The sequence below is a fragment of the Entelurus aequoreus genome, linkage group LG07 (genome assembly GCF_033978785.1).
Source record: "Entelurus aequoreus isolate RoL-2023_Sb linkage group LG07, RoL_Eaeq_v1.1, whole genome shotgun sequence".
Taxonomy (NCBI): domain Eukaryota; kingdom Metazoa; phylum Chordata; class Actinopteri; order Syngnathiformes; family Syngnathidae; genus Entelurus; species Entelurus aequoreus.
Genome location: NC_084737.1, coordinates 66,046,097 through 66,072,648, shown reverse-complemented (window position 1 = coordinate 66,072,648; position 26,552 = coordinate 66,046,097). Strand labels below are relative to the sequence as shown.

The window sequence follows — 26,552 nt, the reverse complement described above, 5'->3', positions numbered from 1 at the left end:
AGTGGAAGAAGAGCTGGAAGAATAGCAGTAGCACATTATGCATGACAAATTGGAGGAACCAGTGGAAGAAGAGTTGGAAGAAGAGCAGTAGCACATTATGCAGGACGATTTGGAGGAACCAGTGGAAGAAGAGCTGGAAGAAGAGCAGTAGCACATTATGCATGACAAATTGGAGGAACCAGTGGAAGAAGAGTTGGAAGAAGAGCAGTAGCACATTATGCACGACAAATTGGAGGAACCAGTGGAAGAAGAGCTGGAAGAAGAGCAGTAGTACATTATGTATGACAAATTGGAGGAACCAGTGGAAGAAAATGGAAGAAGAGCTGTAGCACATTATGCATGACAAATTGGAGGAACCAGTGAAAGAAGAGCTGGAAGAAGAGCAGGAGCACATTATGCATGACAAATTGGCGGAGCCAGTGGTAAAAGAGCTGGAAGAAGAGCAGGAGCACATTATGCATGAAACATTGGAGGAACCAGTGGAAGAAGAACAGGAGCACATTATGCATGACAAATTAGAGGAACCAGTGAAAGAAGAGCTGGAAGAGGAGCAGTAGCACATTATGCATGATGAATTGGAGGAACCAGTGGAAGAAGAGCTAGAAGAAGAGCAGGAGGACATTATGCATGACAAATCGGAGGAACCAGCGGAAGAAGAGCTGGAAGAGGAGCAGTAGCACATTATGCATGATGAATTGGAGGAACCAGTGGAAGAAGAGCTGGAAGAATAGCAGTAGCACATTATGCATGACAAATTGGAGGAACCAGTGGAAGAAGAGTTGGAAGAAGAGCAGTAGCACATTATGCAGGACGATTTGGAGGAACCAGTGGAAGAAGAGCTGGAAGAAGAGCAGTAGCACATTATGCATGACAAATTGGAGGAACCAGTGGAAGAAGAGTTGGAAGAAGAGCAGTAGCACATTATGCACGACAAATTGGAGGAACCAGTGGAAGAAGAGCTGGAAGAAGAGCAGTAGTACATTATGTATGACAAATTGGAGGAACCAGTGGAAGAAAATGGAAGAAGAGCTGTAGCACATTATGCATGACAAATTGGAGGAACCAGTGAAAGAAGAGCTGGAAGAAGAGCAGGAGCACATTATGCATGACAAATTGGCGGAGCCAGTGGTAAAAGAGCTGGAAGAAGAGCAGTAGCACATTATGCACGACAAATTGGAGGAACCAGTGAAAGAAGAGCTGGAAGAAGAGCAGGAGCACATTATGCATGACAAATTGGAGGAACCAGTGAAAGAAGAGCTGGAAGAAGAGCAGTAGCACATTATGCACGACAAATTGGAGGAACCAGTGGAAGAAGAGCAGTAGCACTTTATGTATGACAAATTGAGGATCCAGTGGAAGAAGAGCTGGAGCACATTATGTATGATGAATTGGAGGAACCAGTGAAATAGGAGCTGGAAGAGGAGCAGTAGCACATTATGCATGATGAATTGGAGGAGCCAGTGGAAGAAGAGCTGGAAGAAGAGCAGAAGCACATTATGCATGACAAATTGGAGGAACCAGTGGAAGAAGAGCTGGAAGAGGAGCAGTAGCACATTATGTATGACAAATTGGAGGAACCAGTGGAAGAAGAGCTGGAAGAGGAGCAGTAGCACATTATGTATGACAAATTGGAGGAACCAGCGGTAGAAGAGCAGTAGCACATTATGTATGACTAATTGGAGGAGCCAGTGGAAGAAGAGTTGGAAGAGGAGCAGTAGCACATTATGCATGATGAATTGGAGGAGCCAATGGAAGAAGAGCTGGAAGAAGAGCAGTAGCACATTATGTATGATGAATTGGAGGAACCAGCAGAAGAAGAGCTGGAAGAAGAGCAGCAGCACATTATGTATGATGAATTGGAGGAGCCAGTGGAAGAAGAGCTGCAGTGAAGGGCAGATGAAGGTCTATGGATGTTGTGATGGAGTGAATGCTCTGAGAAGAGCTGAGGAAGGAGCAAAGAAGCAGCTATAAGGAGAACTAAGAAGACATTAGGCAGGAAGAGAAAGGTGCACCTGGAAGGGAAAGATGGAGGAAGACAAGAAGGTTACACTGAAGACTCTTGTTTATTTTCCACAAAGTGACACTTTATTTACCTGCAGGGAACATTCTACACAGCAGATTGCATGCTGATCCCTTCTTATAACCATGAAATGTGCATAATATGTTTGAAATGATTTGGCAGCCCCCCCAGGTGTGTTCCTCGGCACTAAAACCTCCTCCGTCGCTCGTCAGGCTGCTGAAAGGTGCAAACTAACTTCACCTTGGACACCAACTCCCTATTTTGCATCGCGGAGTGTTCCATTTGCATGCTTGATGCCTCTAATGAGCCGCTCACCTGGTGGATGTTTTACCATGAACAGCAGCAGCCTGCAGGGGAGCGCCGTGTCTTTTCTCCCCCCCAAAAAAACATGTCCGCCGTAAGAACCCAGCTGCACAAACAACACGCCGTGAGCATGGCACAGGCAAGAAGAAGAAGGAGAGGAGGCTCCAAAAGGCCTGCTGCTATTCACACATAAGCAGCATATTTCTCTTCCCTTGCCCGCCTGAGGGGGACACTCAGCGTCATGAGGAGGATTTGAGTTGACACAAGTCAAGAAGATGGGGGGGGGAATGAATTATTCAAGCAGCCATCTTGGAAGTGACGTGCATGTGTCTAATGGCGCGCTGAGGCGGCAACAGCAAGCATGGCAGCCGCAGGATACAACATCCAAGCCTCCCGCGGCTGCCTGACGACGGGCCATCGTATCAGAGAGCAGCCGTGCAGCAATAATAGTTGCCTGGGAAAAAAACTAACGAAATGACAGCCATTGCGGCGATGCAGCGTGCACCATCACCCACTGCAGGTCTGCTGCCGCACGCACGCTGATGAATGACAGGAGCCGATAGAGAAGTCCTGTAGGCAGATTATAAAACTGATGTTCACTCGCTGCTTGATGCCCACAGTGCAAAGAAAAACAATGTTTTGATCCACAAAATGTTAATATATAAATATATATAAATATTTATTTCTATCTATTTATATGAAATATATGTTAAATATAAATATTAATGTATATAAATATATAAAAAATAAATGTCAAATGGAGGCCAAATCAAAAGGTTTACTCTTTAAATCAGTGCTTCTCAAACTTGTTTCATCAAGTTCCACCTCAGAAAACACTTGGCTCTCCAAGTACCACCTAAAATTACCAATATTAAAATACAGTAGCGTAGTAGGCCTAAGTATTCATTAAAAACAAGGCAGAGTATTTGTTTTTTAACAAGCACATTTAATATAAATATATTTTTTTGGATAGTATTACATGTTATATATATATACATATATATATAATATAGTAACAAACTGGGTCTGAGGTGATGTCTTCTTAGTAGTGTATTCAATGTTTAACAGATGTTGTGGTTTCCCATGGCCTGGAAGGCATCATGGTCACATGCAGCATTATCTGTCTATGTGTGTCTTTGTTTACATGTGGACTGCCTGTTGATTGGCTGGGAGGATGGAAAAGGACGCACGTAAGTGGAGAACATTCGGTTGTGATAAAACCCAAATTGACCGCCATAGACGGTGGTTCTGTTTGTGTCTTGTTTAATTTGGCAGAGACTAACAGTAGTTGGATTGTAAAGACTTCCATCGAGTTACGTCATTAAAATATCTAATTAAGTGATTATTTGGCTTACCAAGAGATGACGCCCTTTATTTTGACCATAGATGATTGCCTGAAAGGTGTGTTGTTATAGTCTGTGATTAGGTCAATGCATACGCCAAAATAAACCTCGACAGGACTTTAGATAAATCGGTTAGCAAGTTTTGATGACGTGCATTCAATTAAAACATTTTAAAAATGTTCCTGTATGACATTCGGACAATAAAATTGCATTTGTATCCAAATATTATGGTCTTAAAAAGTAAATAACCCGAAATTAATTCAAATTCAGAAGTGTGGTTAATCAGACTTTTAAATATGACTCACTTGACATCTTAACCAGGACAAGACTGGAGCTTTAATCATCGGCCCTGAGAGAGAAACACATCAAAACTACAATCTTTAGCCCCATCACTACAAGTGAAAAATCTGAGCGTCGTTTTCGACTCTGACCTTAGTTTTATACCAGATATAAAAAAATAGGTTTTTATCATCTTAAGAATATAGCCAGAGTTCTCCCAATTCTCTCTCAGGGCAACACGGAGACGCTAATGCTTGCTTTTATTCCAAATCGTATAGATTATTGTAACACCCTGCTTTCTGGTCTTTCTAAAAAGGTTCTTGCACCTGTACAATTACTCCAAAATTCACCGGCACGTGTCCTGACGAAGACCAGAAGACGGGCTCACATTACACCAGTTTTAAAATCTCTGCATTGGCAACCTGTGTGTTTCAGGATCAATTTGAATGTTCTTTTATGGTTTATAAATGTTTTATGGTATTGGGCCTTATCTTTCAGATTTTCTTTTACCCTATGAACCTTCCCAATCCAATCCATTTTATTTATATAGCACATTTACACAACAAAAATGTTTCCAAAGTGCTGCACAGCCATGTTAAAAACAATATTAAAAACAATATTATGCTACACCAATGACTGAATAAAAACAAAGAATAAGTGAATTGAAAACCAATACAAAAACAATATGAAAAATAAATATGATTAAAAACGATTTTAAAGGGTAAAACCAATTAAAACAGTAAAATAGACATCAAAATTTATAAAAAACACAGAGGACAACAGAGGACAGAAGACCACACAACTCACGTAGTGTTAAAAGCCAAAGAATAAAAGTGGGTCTTAAGACGAGACTTAAAACACTCCACTGTGGAAGCAGTTTGAACATGGAGGGGCAGAGTGTTCCAGAGCTTAGGGCCGACCACAGAGAAGGCCCTGTCTCCCCTGGTTTTAACTCTCATCCTGGGCACCACGAGCTGGAGCTGGCTCTCGGACCCTGAGATCATCTCCTAATTATTCCAAAAGTCAGGACATAAAGTCACGGGATGGCATCTTTCCACCATTATGTGTGGAACAGCTTGCCGGAGGACCTCAGGGCTGCGGAGAACGTTCATGTTTTTAAGAGTAGGCTTAAGACCCACCTTTTTGATTTGGCTTTGACCTGATATTAGTTTATTGAAGTATTTTGTATTTTACTTTTTATCCTGTTAGTTATGCAAGATTTTATTTAGTTATATTTATTTACTGTATATTCATTTTATTTTTCCTATTAATCTTCATATGTTTTAGTTGTATAGTATTCTTTATCTCTACACATGGTTCTTACTATTTTACAAGTTGTATTATTTTTATTTTCCAACGTTCCTCAGATGAGCCATCTGCCTCAGAGGTTATCGGCCGTGCTTGTGTCAGCGTCCTGGTGGCCATGGTCTGATGACCTCCTGGTGCAGATGGCTCCTGTGATAGTGTTTACTCACATGTTTCCTCTGTATTCAGCCATGCAATCATTGGTTCATATAGTTGCAGATGTGTGTATGTTGTGTGTGTGTCTGTGCGTTTGTATGTGATAATAGGGGATATGGGAATTGTTTTTAACTTTGTAAATCACTTTGCGACATATTTTGGATATGTCAAAGCAAGGCTATGATATTCCTTAAGAATTTAGTTATATCACTAATAAAGTCATTAAGCAAAAACATTAAAACAATGTTGGCGATAGTCAAAGATCCTCTGAATGTCAAAAGGGCTTAGTCCAAAAACCTGGTCAAAGACCCTCTTTAACCTCCACAATAAAGAGCCAACGTCCTCTGTTGAGTCGTCTTTTTTTGTTGAGTTACACAATTTGGAAAAAATATACACACAAAACCGTTTACTACAGAGGATCATGGATCTGTGTCTGAAGGACTGACAGCAAGAAGGCTAGTTGGTGATGAGTAAACGGCACCTCAGCGATTGGGCGGCACATTCACTGGCTGTATGGACACTGCACTAATACTGTTTCATAATGTCACCATGTGCTGGATATCAAGTCTCTACATTTGACCTGAAAATAAAAATATATGTCAACCATACATGTTTTCCTCCAAATGGCTGTGCAAAAAGGATTATGAGAACAGGCAACTGTGGTCATTGAGACAAATAGTGAACAGGAAAGTTACATTTACCTTATTTGGCTCTATTAGATCAACATTTTGGATTGTTTCCTTTGTCTAAGTTCGTTTAGATTGGTGATTGAGAGGAATACCCCCACTCTTACGACTTCCTGATAAACACTTTGGAGCTTCACAGTCACATGATAAAGCATGTTATTTTCCTTAAAGTGATACACACTTCCAGGGACCCAGTAACGTGAGTCAAATGTATCACTAATGCTAGCTGGTCCAAGATCCTCCATGTAAGAGATGTGCTGGTTTTAAGGACCAGAAATCAACAAAGGAGTCAAAGATGGTCTGTCTGCCAAAATGTTGGTTGCTTCCAAGTATGTGAGCTGGTCTGATGTGGATTTGGGCTGCGACTGGCCGGTTGAACATCTGCTGTAGCACACAGTATCATACAGGAGTACCTCAACGTACAGGATTAATTGGTTCTGACGGAGCTCTTAACGCAAAACACTTGTATCTCAAATCAACATCTCCCATTAAAATAGATTAAAATCAATGTAATCGATGCTTGCCCCCCTTAACTGAAACAATTTAACATGTAACATGCATTTAAAAATATTGTATACCAAAATACAACATAAACAACTACAGTAGTTGTATGAAATAATATGGAGCATTTACCTTGGAGAGTGGACTTCTATGATATCTCCTTCTCCGTCAAACACACCATCAGCAGCTTCTCAAAATGATCATGGCTGAATGTCCACAGTTTCTCGATATTTTCACATTGTTGGCTGGCGTTGGACTCCTCCTGCTTCAGTTGGGTGCAGGCTAGCAGTGAGACGTTCAAATTGCTTCGACAAGTTGGCTACACGTTTTCTTTTTGATGATTTATTTCTTATTTCTATGAATATCATCCACTTCTTCCCAGCACTGTACTCTCTTTCTTCCTAAAATCATAATTATATTAGAGGTACAACTGTAATACAAATTATTAAAGGAGAAATATAAAAACAAATTGAGAAATTACAATTTAAAATAGTACTGTTTTTTCCGGACTATAAGGCGCACTTAAAATCTTTTTCCCCCCTCAAAACTCGACGGTACGCCTCTTCTAAGGAATAAGTTTGGTTGAGTTTACTCACCTGGAAGCTATTTTATTTGGTACTTGGTGTAATGATAAGAGTGACCAGTAGATGGCAGTCACACATAAGAGAAACGTGTAGACTGCAATATAACTCAAGTAAACACCACCAACATTTTATGTTCCATTGAAAATATAGAACATTACACACGGCAGTCAAACATATATCGAAATGTTTTAGTACGACTTTGGTAAGCTATGAAGCCGCACCGCTTGAAGGATTGGCGGCGCATTAAACATACGAGTATTATTATGGTGTGTGTGTATAAGGTAAGACGTTATCTGGCGTTTTGTTTCGCAATATTATGCAACAGCAACTTTTCTTACCTTCTGGTACCTGCTGATCTGTATTTGGGATCTGCATAAATCCTGAAAAATTGCGAGTGTCCCAGTCGATAAGCTTCCTCTTTTTCTTTATCTTCTTGTTATGGGACATTCATCCTCCGCTGTTGCCATTTCTAATATAAAGTAATGTAAAGTTCTTACTTATTATATCTGTCAGTAAACTCGCCATGAAAGCGCTAAAACATACCGGTGTAGTGACTTTACATTATTCACCCAAGGAACTTTAGTCATTAGAGAGTTCCGGTCGGACGGTTTTTCACGGGACACATTTCCGGTGTTGTTGTTTCCGGATGAGGAGATGCTGCTCCGTTATTGAGTTAAGTAAAGTCTGAATGTCATTAAAACAGTTAGCTCCATCTTTTGACTCTTCTTTCACTCCCGTCCTTGCACGCTACACCGCTACAACGAAGATGACGGAGAAAAGACGCTGCCGAAGGTGAGCCACGTAAATAAGACCGCCCACAAAACGGCGCAAAAAAGCGGCTTGAAGATGATCTGTAAAACATCATCTATGCAACATTTTGACCAAATAACCACCATTACATGTTATGTAGACCACAAGGAAGTGTTTTACATTTAGAAAAAAATAATAATAATATGACTTCTTTAATGCGCCTTATATATGAAAAACAACCTATGGTCCGGAAAATACGGTAATAGAATAATATAGTCATTAAAAAAAGTATCCCAACTATCAGTTCTAATTATTTTAAAAAATACAATAAACTCATGAACTCCATCTTTTGTGGTGTAACTTAGTCGTTTATTTTAATTCCACAAATTTTTCAAAAAAATTACAAAATACTCAAATGCAGAGAACACAGGACTCACAATTTGTCTTAATCATTCTACTTTTTGTTTCCATTGTGTCATCCCATGGCGACTACTTGTATGTACAATAAGCTGGAGGGTAGCAGTATATATAGAAATCTGGGCAGTCAGAAGGGACATTCTGCTGCTGCCGCCTTTTCAAAAGAGAAGCTAAACCATCGACAACACTTAACACCGAAGGCTTGGGGACACACATGATGGGGGAGGGGGGCGGAGACGATGAGCGTCTCCATGACGTCTGCAAGCGTAGGGAAAAAATAAAAAGGCGCCGATGTTTAAAATGCGAGTATGGTCTCTTCATTTGTTTTTTTTGTCCGTGACAGTCTTGACAAAACATGTACTTCCTGGTCAGGTGTTGGCAGGCCCCGCCCTCCCTGGTGTCACAGTGAGGAGCCGTTCAAATAACGCTGATGGTTTCATGTGTTGAAATTAGTCAAAGGAGGAAAATCAGCAACAAAACCAACTTTTAGTGCAGTTTAGCAATGGCGGGCTTCAGCGTGCACTCAGGTGAAGCTTCAAGTGCTTCAAGTGGACACAAGGTGACAGACAGGCTGCAGCGTGATGGCACGAGGGGGTGGGGGTGGAGGGTAGGGGCGGGGATACATAGGACTAAATCTAACACGCCAATGTCAGACCTTAAAGTGAGGAGACTGCAGAAATAATGCCCTCTGAAACAAGGGTGAACTGTAGCGGAGGATGACTTTGTCTTGTTTGTCCACACCGAGGAATAATAATAATTATAATAATAACTATATGTTTATATATATACTATTTACAGATTTAAAAATAAAAAATAAAACAACAACAAAGAGACGCCATGCGGTGGTTCTTCTTTAAAAGGATGAAAAAGCCTCCGACAATGTATTAAAATAAATGTTGACTTTAAGATAGCACTTGTTATTTTTTGTGTTTTGTTTTTGGATAAGCACAGTGTGTCTTCTTCTAGCACCTACAAAAAAAAAAAAAACAACGTGAGGGAAGTTTTAGTCATGCAGGAGTCTTCAGGATGTTGTCTCGCTTGTACTGCTGGCTAAATACCAAACCAAAAAAAGAAAGAGTTTGGAAAAAATAAGTGTTTAGATGTTCCACTCAGCCTTTTTTTTCTCACAACTTCCTGTCGTCCTGCACTCAATTGTCTCACAGCTGCTTGTCGCTCTCCTTCTTCAGCCGGCTGCAACACAGGAGAGAGGGTTAGTCATGCAACAGTGTTGTTATTAGTGATGCTGCCTCACCTGTAGTAGTCCTCCTGGCCAGGGAGTGGCCCTCCGTGCATGTGGTGGTGGCCGTGCAGCCACTGCTGCTCCATGGCCAGCCTCTGCAGCTCAGCTGACTGGGCGTGCATGGCCTGCAGCTGGTGGGCAGCAGACATGGGTGGCGGCAGGTCCCGTGGGTAATGAGTGCCTGCCGGGGAGCAAACAGAGCGCAGATTTGGATCAGGCCCATTCCTCATGATGCGACCCGGTAATGGAGAGACGGGACTGGCCGGCTGCCTACCGAAGACCGGGTGGCGCAGCATCTCGTGTTCGTGCGGCGGCTGGCCGAGGAGAGGGTTGGGGATGGCGCCGGGCGGGTAAGGGAAGCGAGCCAGGTGAGGTCCGGCTGCCAGGTGGTCTAGGGCGAGGGGGTGGCCCCCGGAACCTGGAGGACACACAAGGCATTCACCACCACCTTCTGGGTGTCAGAGTCTTTAGAATCAAGGCACAGAAAAATACATCCTACACATTGCATCATGTTACCACTCTTAGCTGCCTTCAAACTCAATGATTACACTTTTTTAACACAATTATACAAGCTAACATCCTACACGTGTGTAATAATTACACTTTTAACACAATTATACAAGCTAACATCCTACACATGTGTAATAATTACACTTATTTAACACAATTATACAAGCTAACATCCTACACGTGTGTAATAATTACACTTATTTAACACAATTATACAAATTAACATCAAAGTGTGTAATAATTATACTTATTTAACACAATTATACAAGCTAACATCCTACACGTGTGTAATAATTACACTTATTTAACACAATTATACAAGCTAACATCCTACAAGTGTGTAATAAGTACAATTATTTAACACAATTATACAAGTTAACATCAAAGTGTGTAATAATTATACTTATTTAACACAATTATTTAGGCTAACATTCTACAAGTGTGTAAAAATACAATTATTTAACACAATTATACAAGTTAACATCAAAGTGTGTAATAATTACACTTATTTAACACAATTATACAAGTTAACATCCTACAAGTGTGTAATAATTATACAAATTAACATCAAAGTGTGTAATAATTATACTTATTTAACACAATTATATAAGCTAACATCCTACAAGAGTGTAATAATTACACTTATTTAACACAATTATACAAGTTAACATCAAAGTGTGTAATATTTAATCTTATTTAACACAATTATACAAGTTAACATCAAAGTGTGTAATAATTACACTTATTTAACACAATTATACAAGTTAACATCAAAGTGTGTAATAATTACACTTATTTAACACAATTATACAAGCTAACATCATACAAGTGTGTAATAATTATACTTATTTAACACAATTATACAAGTTAACATCAAAGTGTGTAATAATTATACTTATTTAACACAATTATACAAATTAACATCAAAGTGCATAATAATTATACTTCTTTAACACAATCATATAAGCTAACATCCTACAAGTGTATAATAATTACAATTATTTAAGACAATTATACAAGCTAATATCCTACACGTGTGTATTAATTACAATTATTTAACACAATTGTACAAGCTAAAATCCTACAAGTGTGTAATAATTACATAAGTTTAACACAATTGTACAAGCTAACATCCTACATGTGTGTAATAATTACATATGTTTAACAATTGTACAAGCTAACATCCTACAACGATTGTATTAATAACAGATCGACCATTTATCGGCCCCGATATTTGGCATTTTGACATATATCGGTATCGGCCTCTTTTTATCAGTATCGGTCTTGATAATTAATTAGATTAGATTGTGAGTTATTGTGATGTAGAGAAATCCCATATTTTTACCAATTTTCCCAGGAGATGTGCTATATTTTGCAATGCACATGTTGATGCTCCTCTTAGACACACAAAGTCAAAGTGTGTGAAATCCCCTGATGATGTTTGGCGCTAAATTCACAACATTAGTGCTGCATTAAAAACATTATGTCGCTAGTGTTTCCTCAAAATGATTGTTTAAAAGACAATTTAAAGCCTTGTCCAGCTGTTTACTGACATATATCATTCAAGTTTAAATAACTTTTACTGCACAATAATACCGGCTACAAATATCGGTTATCTGCCTCCTTGACGACTAACAATGATCTCTAGTAATACCTACATTTAACACAATGGTACAAGCTAACATCCTACAAGTGTGTAATAATTAGGGCTGCATGATTCATCAACATCCAGGTTTTAATTAGTGCAATTACATAACTGCAGGAGGGTTTTTTTTCTCGGCCGTCACCGGCATTTGAGTGACAAGACACGTTTGCCAATCACTATTGTTGAGCCTAGCGTTTCTTCCTCGCTTCAAATAGGAAGAAAGAGGTCTCCCTCTCTGCATCGCTCTCCACACCTGAGTGTGTTTATTTAACAGTAGATTTAACTGAACGCAGTGAGCCCTCTTTTCACGACTCGCCCCTGAGAAGTGGCGCAAAGTAACACAAATTAAGATGAAAAATATGATTACAAGGCAAAATGTCCAGTTGTGTTAATATTTCAGCTTCAAATGGGATGGGCAATATGAGCCCATCAACACGGACCAACGGGCGAGAATGGTGTGATCACATATGGAAACTAAAAAAGACAACCCGACGTAGTTTTCTCTACTTTAGGACACGCTTCGGGGATGAATGAGCATTCCTGGACACATTATTTCCCCAAACATATGTTCCTTCTCTTCACAATTACAGCATTTGAGTCACATTTATGTCAACTTCCCTGATATTATTTTGCCTTTATCAGCGGATTTTATTTTATTGGCCAACTATGTGACTGTGTCCGCTGTTATGTGAATGCAGAAATCATATGCCTTACTTTTTTTGTTGAGTTTAGAGATAGAGCATAGTAGCACAGTGTCAAATAAAAAGTAGCAACTACGATGAGATCCCAAACTTCTAGTAGACGTGGTCTTTTTTTTACACTCACACGCTCACTCATCCATTTCATTGTCATTTGAATGCACGTTGCATTGCCTATTAATGGTATTTTTTAATTACCGTATTTTTCCTACTATAAGTCATAGTTTTTTTCATAGTTTGGCCGGGGGTGCGACTTATACTCAGGAGCGACTTATGTGTGAAATTATTAACACATTACTGTAAAATATCAAATAATATTATTTAGCTCATTCCCGTAAGAGACTAGACGTATAAGATTTCATGGGATTTAGCGATTAGGAGTGACAGATTGTTTGGTAAACGTATAGCATGTTCTATATGTTATAGTTATTTGAATGACTCTTACCATAATATGTTACGTTAACATACCAGGCACGTTCTCAGTTGGTTATTTATGCGTCATATAACGTACACTTATTCAGCCTGTTGTTCACTATTCTTTATTTATTTTAAATTGCCTTTCAAATGTCTATTCTTGGTGTTGGGTTTTATCAAATAAATTTCCCCCAAAAATGCGACTTATACTCCAGTGCGACTTATATATGTTTTTTTCCTTCTTTATTATGCATTTTCGGTCGGTGCGACTTATACTCCGGAGCGACTTATACTCCGAAAAATACGGTATTAGATTTTCATGATCTGGAATTTGCATGCACGTTGCATTAATCGTTTTTTCCATTATTATATTGTCATGATCGTGAGAAGACAATCGAAAATCAAAATTGTATTAATTGTCCAGCCCTAGTTATGTTTGAATAATGTTTAGCATTTAGTGAATCTTAATATGCGTTAGACTGGGCGATATATCGAGTTTGTAAGATATATCTATATATTTTTAAACAAGATGTGAATTAAGGAAAAGTCGTAATATCAATATCATTTATTTCAAGTTAATATGACCCAACGCCACTTATTTGTTGTGTTCCTTGTTCTCCCCCTCTCATTGGCTACTAAACCCCTCCCCTTCCTCCTTCCTTTACTATGATGAGTCACGATTGGTTATGGACAGGCCAATCAGAGGCAAGATAGGGCGGGTCATCGAACCAGGAAGGGAATTCAATTCAAGTGCCTGCCTGTAAATGTATTTCTGTATCTGAGTTTGATACATTTTGTATTATTTGCACAGCTATGTTATTTATTTTACGTAGAAATAATATTTTTCTATTTTATTTGTTATGAAATTCTGTGCTACTTAAACAGTTTATTTTCCGAGCTGTTAATACCTATCTTGACTGAATTAATAAAAGTGCCACTGACTGTTTACAGTACAGTTGTCATTCCCTTAAATTTCACTGAATCTCACTCAAAAATGAATATCTTCATATGTATACTTTCACCAAAATATATATTGAGATATTTATCGAATATCGAGTTTAAGTAAAAATATATCGAGATATACTTTTTCGACCATATCGCCCAGCCCTATGATGGCGTAATAAGCTAATGTGTGCATGTGAGCAGGGCTTTCATTCACCTTGATGAAGGGGGTCTTGCTGGTGCAGGTGCAGGTGGGAGTGGATGTGCGAGTGCTGGTGGTGATGCGGCGTGACGTTGAACATCTGTAGCCGGGCGATGGGGTCGTTGGCCATGGTGGCCATCCTCTCCGCATGGAGTCGCTCAGCCGCCAGCCTCTCCGGGTAGCTCATGTCCGGCCGCAGCTGAGGTCCGGCCAGGGCCAGCCGCTCGCGCTCCAACGGGTTCAAGCCCGGGTGGAAGGAGGCAAAGGGGTGAGGGCCGGCCATGGGGGGCAACGTGATGGCCCCGTGCCTTGCAAAGTGCTCCATGGGGTTCGTGGAAGGGTGGAGTCCGTCCATCTCAGGAGGTTTGACTTCAAAACCGGGTTTCATCCTTTCCCGCATTTCCCTTTCACGAATCTCCCTCTCACGCATCTCCCGCTCTCGCAGTTCGCGTTCCCGCATGGCCGGGTCGGCGTTATAGAGGCCGGGCATGTGGTACGCCAGCAGAGGGTCCGCGGGGTTGAGGGACACAAAGAAGGGGTGGTTTCGATTGGTGGGGGACATGACGTGGGGGCGGGCGTATTCGCTGAGGGTGCGCAGGGCGGGCGTGTCAGGGCCGATGTACGGAGGCACGGCTGCGATGGTGGTGGGGGGCCCGTCAAAGGGCGGACGCATGTGGGCGGGCCCGGCCATCTGAGGGTCACCCATTCTGCTCTCATGAGCTGAACTGGATGCTTTCTGTAAGGGCAAAGCTGGTGTTTACCATTGTTTGTAGAACATAAACATAAAAAAATGACAGCGACAACTCACCGCCGCTCGCTCGGCTTCCTTCTCTCGTTCCCGCTCTCTTTCTCGTTCTTTTTCCCTCTCCCGCTCTCTCTCTTTCTCTTCTCTCACTTTCTGCTCCGCCTCCCTCTTCGACCTCTCCACAGCTTCTTCTCGCTTCTTGGCCAGTTTGGACGAGGCCAAGGGAGTGAAGTAAAAATCTGTCCTAGCGCACGAGTTGTAACCTCGATCCAGGTGCTTGTAGAACCTGCGCCCGGATCAAAGAACACACAGAAAAATTACAAATAAGGACTAAAGATAAGCTAAAACCAGGATTCTGGCATTGTGGTACATGTACCAGTAGTGGTATGCATGCTCCATCTAGTGGTACGCCACAGATGTTCATTACAGTGTTTTATTTTTCTATATTCAAATACAGTGTTACTGTTCAAACTGTGTGTAATGGGTACAGTGGCCAAAAATATTGAATATACTTTTAAAATAAAACACCTCTGCCTTGTTTTTAATGAATACTTAGGTTTACTAAGCAACTGTATAATTAATGCTGGTCATAATAGTGGTACTTGGAAAGAAAAGTGTTTTCTTAGGTGGTACTTGGTGAAAAAAGTTTGAGCTAAGCTAAAGTAATTGAGTTATAATATTGCTACGTAATGACACCGTAGTAATATTCAACTTTATTGGCACTTAAAGAGCCACTTAACACCTATACAACTTTACAAAATATTCCTGTCGTTTACTAGGGATTTAACGGTACAATATTAAGGAGAATATTAGACTCCCGACGGTTGGTATTACCGTTTTAAAATAAAATCATCAAAAAAACTTAAAAAAACAAAAGAGACATTAACATATTTCCTCGAAACAACATACCCCAATCTAAACGTATATAAACACATTGCTGTCTGAGCAAGTATTATTTAATTGTGCACATCGAACCTACAAGCTGTTTTCTATTTGAACGGAGTCATCATTCTATGCTCACAGGAATATGAGACCAAAGTGTATTTATAGTGCTTTTAAGGACCGCTGAACAGAGAAGGACATCACAAAGCACGCCAGAACACTATCAATGAAGTGTAAGAAACACAAAACATGTAAAATAGTGGGCTGTGTTTTTACTTCACTTTTTCAAAAAATAACTTCATCAAAAGATTTCAGTGTGTGCATTACTGTAAATTCCGGACATTTGTAATAAGCCAATGTGTGCGTGTGAAACGGTGCAGAAATCAGCGTACCGTGCAGACTGGCTGGCATGGCTTGGCGTGTTGACGACAGTGGGCTCTGGTGAGGGACTCCTCTGTGGAGGCGGGGGGCTCTCTGGCTCCTCCATCTCGTCCAGTGGCTCCTCCTTGATGTGCACCGGCGGGAGCCCCACGCCCAAGCTGCTGCAACTGACGGAAGCGGGGAGCGGCATGGAGATGGAGGAAGGCGGCATGGAGGAAGATGTCGGTTGTAAACCCGGCACAGAGTTTGATGAAGACCCGGGGGGCCCGGTTGGAGGTAGAACTGTACTGAAAGGGTGCGAGAAAGATGGCTGTGGCGGCCCGTTGGGGTGTGATGCTGCTGCAGAGGGTGGGAGCGGAGGAGCTGGAGGAGGCTGGTGGCTGGATGTTGGTGGTAAACTTTGGGACTGAGTGAGAATTGGAGGCAGTGCGGGAGGGGGCTGAAGCTGCTGCCCCTGGGGCATGAGCTGCAGGGGGGGCGGGTGTGCCGATGGAGGGTGGTGGGTGGATAGCGAGCTGAGGGGCTTGAGGGCAGGAGGCGGAGGGAGGTTGGAAGGCATCTGCGGAAATGGAGGCGCTGACACATGCGGCGGGTGTTTGTGGGACTGTGGCGTGGGTATCTGAGGGATAGGTGTGGTTGGCGGGGGCTTGATGTGAGGCATGGACATTGAGGCAGGTGGGAGGGGCTGCTCCCGGGGAGGCTGTCCTACACTATGAGAAGATAAATGTGAGGGCGGTGTGTGTGGCCTTGGTTGTGACGGGCCAGATATGGGCGGGGGCGGGACCTGAGACTGACCGACAGGGAAGGCCTGTGAAGGCATTGAGTGGGGGTGGGGCATGTGAAGTGGGCCAGGCTGTAGGGGGTGAGGCATGGGAGGCATGGGCCCGTGATGCGAACTGGGTAACGACTGAGGTGGAACTAGAGGACCAGGAGGCGGGGCTTGAGTCAAGGGTGAGTGTGGAGAGGGAAGCCTTTGAGGATGGAGAGAGGGTCCTGACTGGATGAGAGCTATGGGGCTGGCCTGGGGAAGAGGCTGAAGGGGCAGAGAGGCAGAAGCTGCCGTGGGGGAAACCTGCGGGGGCAGCGTCGGGGCTGAAGCTGTGGGAGGAGCAGGTGGAGCGGAGGGAGTGGCTGATGAGGTGCTCGGCTGACACTGGATGACTGGGGGGTGCTGGCTCTGCAGGAGCTGCTGTTGCTGGGCAGAAGAGTCTGAGTCGCTCTCGTTGTCACGAGGACTGGGGATGCTTGGGGAGGAGCTGCGGTTGTCCTGGTCAATGTCTTTCGGGTCGCTGCTGAGCTCCTCATTGATGCTGCGTCCATCGGAGCTCTCGCCCTCGCCTTCACCCTCTCCTTCTCCCTCGCATTCTGAAGGGGAGTCTGGCCGACTCAGCTCCTGAGAAAAAGGAAGGGGAGAAGTGTGAGCATCATAAAGCGATGTGTTATACTTACAGCACAAGCAACACTCACTTGTGTTTTGGACTTTTTGGCACTGGCTCTCTCAGGCTCCTCTGTGTCTGATACTGCTTTCTCTCGCTGCCGTTTGGCACTCTTAATGGGCGAAGGAGCCTCCTCTTTAATCTTCTGCTGGCCCGGAGGCATAGAGACATTATTCCACATTCAACAAGTACACCAGGTCCATAGAAATAGTGCAGTGTTTACCTTGCTGGGCTTCTTCATGATGTCCGTCTTGCTGTCGGTGCTGTCGGTGCTAGCAGCACTTGGCGAAGTTCGCCCGCTAGAGCGCAGATCCTCGTTGGTTGGCGAGGCTCGGCCATCGGGACTGGCTGTTTGTTTCTTACGACCACTACGTAGTGTTGACATCTATAAATGTAGAGTGTATGAATATGAATGCAAAGCAAATAAAGTTAGCCAGATATTATTTATGACTAATGTTTTTTTGAGAAGGTGGAAACCAGGAGCCTCATTTATAAAAGTTGCTGCGCACACAAGGTGAAATGTAGGTACATGCCTTTCAACGCAAATGTTATATTTATAGAAAAATTCCTTGCGGAAAAGCTGCGTATTTCTACGGACCCTTTCGACCATGCGTAGACCTCAAGCAAGGTTTTTCAGAAAGGAATCAGCGAAGGTGTCATGGTGTCACCAGAAAATTAAGCTCATAATCAGATCAAAAAACAAATGCTTAAATACAAAAAACACAATTATGCACTATGAAAAACATAAAACATATTTCTAAACATATATCATATTCCTCTGATTCTGGAAGTATTGTAGAATTGTTAGAGCCTAAATATGAAAATGTAGAGCTGTACTAATGTAGTTATACTGCATTTACATGTAGTTATGTGTGAGTCATGGAAGTACTGTTTACCTTGCTAACTTTTAATTGAGTGATAAAAATGTATAAATATGTCAGGAAGGGAGTCATTGACACTTTGAAAAGTTGTTTTTTTAAGGCTGAAGAGCAAAAGATATAGATTGAAGCACATTATTTTGTTAGATAAAATCATGTTATGAATTTTGGAAATGATTACGTTTAACTTTTTTCAATAAATTTAAACTTTGGGAGTTTATAACATTTATAACAGCCATGCTGCACATACACAGCTACTATATTATTATTATTTTTATTACCAGTTAAATAATTTTATCAGATAAACAACTGTACAAAACACTTTTATTGTGCCAATAATATATTAAAATCATCTTGTATGCTTGATAATTCCCCACAAAAGCTGTCAATGTTGCTCATAATGACTGTTTCATGAAACAAAATGTCTGGTTTGCATTACTTGACAAAATAAATACATAAAAATAATGAAAACCTTACCCTTTTTTGACCTCGGGGCCTAACTTTTCCACGAAAGAAGGGACCAGGGCCCATTCAAATATTAACACTGAATTAGTAACTGTACCCCAGATTTTAATCATATTCAATAATCATATTTAACCTTACAGTTTACAGTCTTGTAAAATGATATGAAACCATGTGTTGATCACAAAAAATATTATTTATTTAAAACATAAACATTAGACTTAGGTCAGACTGATTCGAAAAATAAGTACTAACCAAATATACCACATTAGAATGGACTCAAATAACTGACGTAAAATACATTTACATACAATTACACTTGTGCTAAAATAAAATACATTAATAATGAATGTGTTAACAAAAACTGTCAATAAAATTTAAGAGCAAATTAAAATACAGTTTCACCACTTTAGTCATAATTTTTGCACTTAAAAAACTTCTCTCTCACTCTAGCTCCAGACTTCCTCTGTTTGTTTGAGATCGTCATTACTGCCACAAGTGGTGGAACAGTGTATTACAACTGAGTACCGCTGCGACCCATACAGACCACAGCTGAGAAACAGATATTTTCCGGCAGCTCTCTAGGGGGTGCCCCCCGGCCCTATGGTTAAGAAATATATCTTTAAATCATCCCTTTCATGAGCTAATTTGCATGACCATTTATGGATGATTGTGGTGGACACCAAGGAGGAACTGTTTAGCGCGCAATTCACTGAAGGTGTGATTTACAATGATAATAGTGTGCAGAAGTTAGTGCAGCATAGTAATATAAATCTGATTTTTATCTGTGCTTTTGTACATTCTGGGTTTTGTGCTAACGTAATCTGTTTTGTTCGAATCCACGCACGTCCAGAATTCTGGACATAGTGTGCTTACCGAGCCTCGGTTCCGCCTGGTCCTCATGCTATGCTTCCCGCTGAGTCCATCCTCTTCCTCTTTGACAGGTTTGAACATAAATGGCGGCGGGTCCACGGGCTTCTCGATGGGAGGCAGCTCCCCGTACTTCTTGAAGTGAATACGACAGTCTGTGCACAGCAGGATATTCTCTCTGCCCCCGTGGTGCCAGTCCTTGGAGGCTGAAGGAGAGCAGTTACACTTGTTGGAAACAAAACCCAACAACACGCAGATATTTATCTCACAACTATAGCTGCAACAAATTGTCAGTAATGACAACACTAATGAGGTCTGCGCGGGTTATCTCTCTGTAGCTCAAGTTAGGGGCCGCTCTTGTTAAGATGGTGTTAATCTAAGTGCGATCAAATGGGAGCCGGCTGTGAGTGGCGAGGTGATGCTTAATGAGGTGACGAGCAAATAAGCTGCAGCCTTGTGTCTGTCTGATTTGATCAAATTTGTCTCAACACCATCTGATGCTCATCTGTCACACGGCACAGTGTAGTATCGAGTCGCAGCAGCTTACTGGTGGTGAAGCAGTGGCGGCAGGCGTAGCCCTTTAGCTCCTGTTCGCTGTCCTCGCTGTCAAAGTCATCTTCACTGGCCGAGCTTAAGTCCACTGGAAGAGGAGAACACAGGTCATATATCTTGCCACATGAAAAAAACACTCCCGCCTGCTTCTTACGGAGCCACGAATACGTACAGAATTCACTAGAGGGTGGACGTGAAGGAGTGTTGACAGGAGTTGAAGCTGTTCGCGTCTTGATGCGCCGAAAGACGGGTTGGCGCCGATGTCTGCGATGAGCTCGACAACTGGCAGCCTCTGGGGTCTTCTTCCAATAGTAGTAGAAGGTAATGAGCTCACCCTGAAATACAACACAAAGTGCTGTGAAGAGCAGGTAGACAGTCACACATAACTACCGTATTTTTCTGACCAAAGGGCACACCGGATTTAAAGGCGCACTGCCGAGGAGCGGGTCTATTCAGGTCTATTTTCATTCAAAAGGCACAGCGGATTATGAGGTGCATTAAAGGGGTCATATTATAATTTTTTTTGCTACATTTACATTACATGCTTGTGGTCTACAAAGCATGTAATGGTGGTTCTTTGATCAAAATGTTGCATAGATTATAGTTCACTGACCATCTTCAAGCCACTTTCTGACCGTCTCGTCAGGATGCGCCGTTTAATGGGCGGTCTTATTTACGTGGCTCTACTTCGACAGCGTCTTCTCCCAGTCATCTTTGTTGTACCGGCAGTTTTTAGCGCTTCCATAGCGAGTGTACTGAAAGATATAATTTAGCAATGTATGCTACTTTATATTAGAAATGGCAACAGCGGAGGATGAATGCCCCACAACAAGAGGATAGAGGAAAAAGAAGAAGCTTATTGACTACAATGGCGGACGTGTGCAGATTATGCAGATCCTAAATACACATCAACAGGTTGGAAAAGTTGGTTTTGCATAACATTGCAAAACTAAATGCCAGATATGTCTCCAAATAGGTGCCGTTTTGGGGTCCTACACCATGATAATACCCGTATGTTGAAGCACTACGGTAGCAGTAATGCAGCAACAATCAATCAAGCGGTGCGGCTTCGTAGGTTATGGGTACTTGCTAGCGTCACTTATTGAACAGGCGTCATTGTGCAGTCCACACGTATCTATTACGTGTGACTGCCATCTACTGGTCACACTTATTACACCACGTACCAAATGAAAAGTGTTTTTGAGGCGTGTAAGCACTACCGGAAATAATACATACATCAGACACTTCGGGTGATAAGACGCACTGTCGATTTTTGAGAAAATGAAAGGATTTGAAGTGCGCCTTATAGTCCGAAAAATAAGGTACTGTGTATGAAAATATATTTTTTTTAGTAAAAATGAGAGGCAAATGAATGAAGCAATAATGCCTCATGAAACACAAAGAGTGCCCTTCGAGGTATCACTTTAATAAAAAATAATGCGACCGATACAGCTGCTGTGTCGTTTGACTGTGAAGAGCCAAACTGAAGCGTTTTTTTCCGCTCACAAGTGACTAAATGAAGTCGCAAGAGTGGCGTGGCATATTTGACATCGCTTACATCAACGATCTAAATGGAAATAAGAAAAAGGAAAAATTCGGAAGTGTGAGATAACTTATTTTACTGTTTATCATTTTACTCACTAAACACAGTTGTACGTTTCATATTGCTTTTTGCACAGCTATTCATAAAAAATAAAAATAAAATACCGGCTTAATTCTGCTAAATTTTTAATTTTGGTAATAAATTCAGTCACTTTTTGCAAAAGATTAAGACTTTATACACTTTTTGCAAAAGATTAAGACTTTATACATTCACCATCTATCTTTTTTTGGTCTATTTTTTTTAAACTATTGCATGCAATCAATCGATCTGCACCTTTTTGTTAGGGCTTGTACTTTCCTGTAAACAATTGTACTTTTATGGCTATTGTGTTTTCCTACATTAGCATAACTATTGTATGTATTTATTATGGAGCTGTTTTATTTTGAATGCGATTATATTATTGTCATGTTTAATCATTTGTGTATTTCTCTTGACCTTAATGTTATGATTAAGATTATGATTTATTTGTTTCAGACATGCTGGTTTGTTACAGTTGCACATTTTAACGTATCTTAAAAAAGGAGTAGGAAGAAGCAAAGATTATATTTAATCCGACCACTTTTCCAAGTCTTTTACTGTTCATTCACACCATAACTTTTACATGCTTATATTAAGTTCACTTCCTGTTTGAAAGAAGGGAAAATGTTGGGGAAAAAAACAAATATGTAGTAACTTATTGGTGATAGTAAATAAATGTGTATTAATATGTTGTGCCTTTTTGAAATTCTAGAAACCAGGAAGAATAGCTACTATTATTGCAGCAGCTAGTGGAAATCTTCATAAACAAACTAATTATTATTATTTTAAATACATTTTCAGGTCAAATGTAATGGCTTTCTAAACCAGCAGATGGTGGATGACCATTACAAAACACTAACACAGTATCAGCGCAGTGTTGATACAGGTGGCGAGTGTGCCATACGCTCACTGAGGCGTTATTTAACCATCACTACTATATAGTAAGAGGGCACATATTGGGAGAATCCATGCCAGGATTTGTAGCTGGCTGAGCATGTTTGTGCTTAGGGCTTGTCTGTCCCAGGATTAGAGGAGAAGGCTGACTGAATGCAAGGATATTAGGATCAGTGCACTGGTGGCTGCTTGGGTGGCAGCAGCTTGAAAGGGAACAAAAGAACATGTCAGGCAGAGCTTCGGCACTACAAATGGGGAGTGAAATGGCTCCTCATCCCTTCCCTGGAAGAGTCAATTGAACCTTAATCAAACATTCAGTGAGGCAATCTCGCAAGCGAATAAATCCAGCTGGCAAAAAGGGTCTGTCAGGAAATCAATACCTGGCAGAAACATTAACACATGCAATTATGATATTAACACAAGCATGCCGTCTCCTGCGTGTCTGTCTTTTCACTTGCTGGCAGCCCCCGCCAGGCCTGCGCCTCTATTACAAATTCATGAAGGTGTGGTGTAGTTGTAGGGTGAATCGTAAGTCAACCGTAATCTTTAAAGCCCAGAGGGCACCCATTTACCATCTAAAGTCTGTTAAACTTCTGTTCAACAAAGCACCCCAGGTTTAATGGCGATTGATTGTTTCTGTATTCTTGCCTCAGTGAGGAAACTTGACATAAATTAGTCAGCCAATGCACACTAAAGAGCACCCACAACTTGTCGATGTCAGCGTAACGTCTTGTATCTTAGCAAAACACGGCAGCAGAATCTTAAAGGGAACCTATGATGATTTCAATCTACATCTAAAACACTTCCTTGCAGTTTACATATGTATTGGATATGCTTTGGTGTAAATATTTGTTCCGCCGTCACTTTTATAATCTGTTATTGAGTCCGTCCGATTCTGGAGGCTTTCCCAGATTGCAATTGAAACGGCGCCCCACCCTTTCCAAAAAGAATTTATCTTTTGAACATGTACTCTGTTTAAACATATATCTTGAAGTCGTCACCGCTATTTTTAATAAACTTCCTTGACATTGCATAGATTGACCTGGGAAAACATTAAGTACAACTGCACACACACGGATCAATTCAGAGCTGCATAAATTATGCATGTCGCATGTTGGTGTTATTATACCTCAAGATTAGATGAAAATAATACTTTTTCCTGCTCCCCCTTAACCTAATGTCCAAATAAGTACGTTGTGAGGTCACAATGTGGCCAGACCACAAAACCCTGCAAACAAAGGCATCCAAAACTGCGTGCAAGCTCACGCCAGAAATGCATCCCCCTTATGATTTGATGCTTTTACATTGTTTAACATGAGTATCCAACATCGTAACAACATTTTGTGAGTCAGAAAAGACGAAATTCATCATAGATCCCTTTTAAAGGCAAGGCAAATGCATTATGCATTGGAAAGTGCAGCTTTCGTTCCTCATGCCTTCGAATGTGAAATGTATTACTCCTGGGAGCATGTTGATATGTTGTTTACTCTGAGAACAGTCAGGAAAGGAGATTGGTCAGTGGTTGCTCATTAAATGCCGTTAGAAGTTATGAGTATTAGACATGAGAGAAGGAGTTAATTTTTCCTCAGTTGCTGCTGGGCTTGGCAGAAAATGATTAGCTCGGCGGACTTAGGCCAGTTTATGAAGATATCCTCGCAACAACCAAAAATTCCTACCTCCCAGTGCATTTAAAAACGTTTTGTTTTATTGGGCAAAGCAGTGCTCGGAACACTTAGAGCCTCTTTGAAGTTGATTGAATATTCTGATTATTTGAGAGGCGCTGCTCTGTGTTAAGAATAAAGGCTGTCTCAGTTTGATCCTACTTTCTCTCAGTTTGCTGTACTTTTGCAGATAAGCACATCTGGAGTAGTTGAGTGGATTTTATGAGTTGGAGTTCAGCAGACAAAAAAAAAGAATGTCAGAAGAGAGAAGCGATTTAGCGTTTACTCGTGACACATTTAAAACACTTTTTTTTTCTAGTCTGACTCCATGCGTTGTGTTATTGTTATGTGTTTCTGCTGGTAACGAAGTAGGAACAAGTTTGCAGTGATTTCCCGTAGCCCTTTTATTTTAGCCTCGCTGGTTAGATTGGGCGTGCGGGGCGCAGGTGCTAACTGAGGGGAGGCAGGCGTCCTGATGTGCAATCTAATTGAAACGTGCGGATCAAAAGTGTCGAGCAGCGCAGCGCGCCCGCTTTGCTATGCACTTAATGACCGATCTCAGCAGTGCCTCGCTGCAGGATGACATCTACACGGCTTTGACAACAGCTTGGCGGACAAAGGGCGAGGTCACCCTGGCTCTCCATCATTTACGCTGTGTCAAGTACCATTGCACCGGGCACAGACTAATGAAAACATTAACTTGTGCCTTTGAATGGGGAATTAGCAGGTGCACTGACAGAGACCGATGGAGCAAGAAATGCTTCTATAATTAACCAACGGACTAAAAAGTTAAGATTTTTGATGAATACTAAATGGATGCATGTTAAAATACCACGACATTGGAGTTATAAAGCGCTATGTTTGCAAGTGGACTTGGTATTCCTTGCAGTTTAAATGTAAATTAGACAGACTACCTCTGCAGACCTGTCATCTCGTAATAAATGTCAGATGAAAACTCTTACTTTGTATATTTGTCATGCTGACATTTTTTACTACAGTGACTACGTTTCCATGCACTAAATTAGTCTGATTTATCAAACAATTTGGCTCAATAGAAGCATTCTACAAGCCATGGAAGCACCTTAATCTGATCATGTTTGGCTTTTGAAAAGTCGGACTAACACACCTAGATGATGCGATTGAAAACCAGCTCTCTAGAGTGAGTGTTGGCTGCCTTGGGGACATTTCGTATCGCCAAGCCAGTCTAAACGTGTGGGATATAACCCGGAAGCAGATACCATTCAATCAAAACATAGGGAACAACTGGAATGAAGACTGTTTATTTGCTTCACAAATTAAAAGAACTGACCATTTTGATGGGAGAAAAAAAAAAAGGTAGTTATGAATATGGGAGAATTTCTTTATTTGGACTCCGGAACGAGATACGAATGAGATGAAAGGGAATAAAGCAAGTACTGTATATTACAGTGGAACCTTTTGCATTCTTTTCGGCGTTGACATCGCCCCAAATATGTCTCTATGTGCGGACCATGTCTCGGCGTATAAACGTTTAGTTTATTTATTCATTCATTTTCTGTGCCCCTGGAAGCCCAATGGGGGCTGCCATTTTGATGACATCAGTTCCTGTAAGCGCGGGCATGGCCATTTTGAAGAGGCGGGGCCCCCTACGTCACATCCTGTTTACATCCCGTTCACACCAGCGCGGGCATTCCCAAGAGCGTAGTTTATTTCCATTATTTTAAGTTTATTTCCAAAATTGTCGTACCGTCAGAGCTGTGTCAGCATGTCTTAGAAATCAATTTGTGTGATCAGTAATGCTTTAAATGTGTCTAAACTCTTACAGTTTCGCTGTGAGCAATCACTGAACTAACATTTTAGCTACGTAGTTAGCCTACGGCTTGTAGCACCTTCACTTTGAGGTTTTTATCTGCGAAGGGGAATTTGCGACAAGACCGAAAAAGCAGATCTTTATTACGGCGAAGGAGAAGGAACTACCTGGACAGCAGATGATGGATTGCCTCACACTGCTAGCGGTGACTACATGAAGCCACTGCTCGTTTATAACTTGGAAAGTCCCAGAGTGTTCAACAAAGCCAGCCACACATTTCACCAGACAAAAGGTAAAATGATTTTCCTTTGTTTTTGAGCGCAGCAATGAGACTTGTGTGTTCAGTGTTGACATTTAGGCTTGCTGTAATGTTGTAGTGTTTGTAT

General features: G+C 41.4%; 1 protein-coding gene across 4 annotated transcripts in view; it reads right to left on the bottom strand.

Annotated features, from left to right (window-relative positions):
• Positions 1-9,228: 9,228 nt before the first annotated feature.
• rerea (arginine-glutamic acid dipeptide (RE) repeats a) overlaps positions 9,229-26,552 on the bottom strand; it is a 312,621-nt gene continuing 295,297 nt past the window's right edge. For 3 of the 4 annotated variants that reach the window (XM_062054270.1, XM_062054271.1, XM_062054273.1), the window contains 11 exons: positions 20,374-20,536; positions 20,197-20,289; positions 19,656-19,855; positions 17,663-17,824; positions 17,471-17,584; positions 16,015-17,396; positions 14,804-15,026; positions 14,011-14,731; positions 9,859-10,032; positions 9,597-9,765; positions 9,229-9,535 (listed from right to left, as the gene is read on the bottom strand). In XM_062054270.1, the coding sequence (XP_061910254.1) occupies positions 9,502-9,535; positions 9,597-9,765; positions 9,859-10,032; positions 14,011-14,731; positions 14,804-15,026; positions 16,015-17,396; positions 17,471-17,584; positions 17,663-17,824; positions 19,656-19,855; positions 20,197-20,289; positions 20,374-20,536 (3,435 nt within the window). In that variant the 3' untranslated portion in view covers positions 9,229-9,501. The remainder of the gene's footprint in view (positions 9,536-9,596; positions 9,766-9,858; positions 10,033-14,010; positions 14,732-14,803; positions 15,027-16,014; positions 17,397-17,470; positions 17,585-17,662; positions 17,825-19,655; positions 19,856-20,196; positions 20,290-20,373; positions 20,537-26,552) is intronic. The other variant, XM_062054272.1, reaches the window with a different exon arrangement.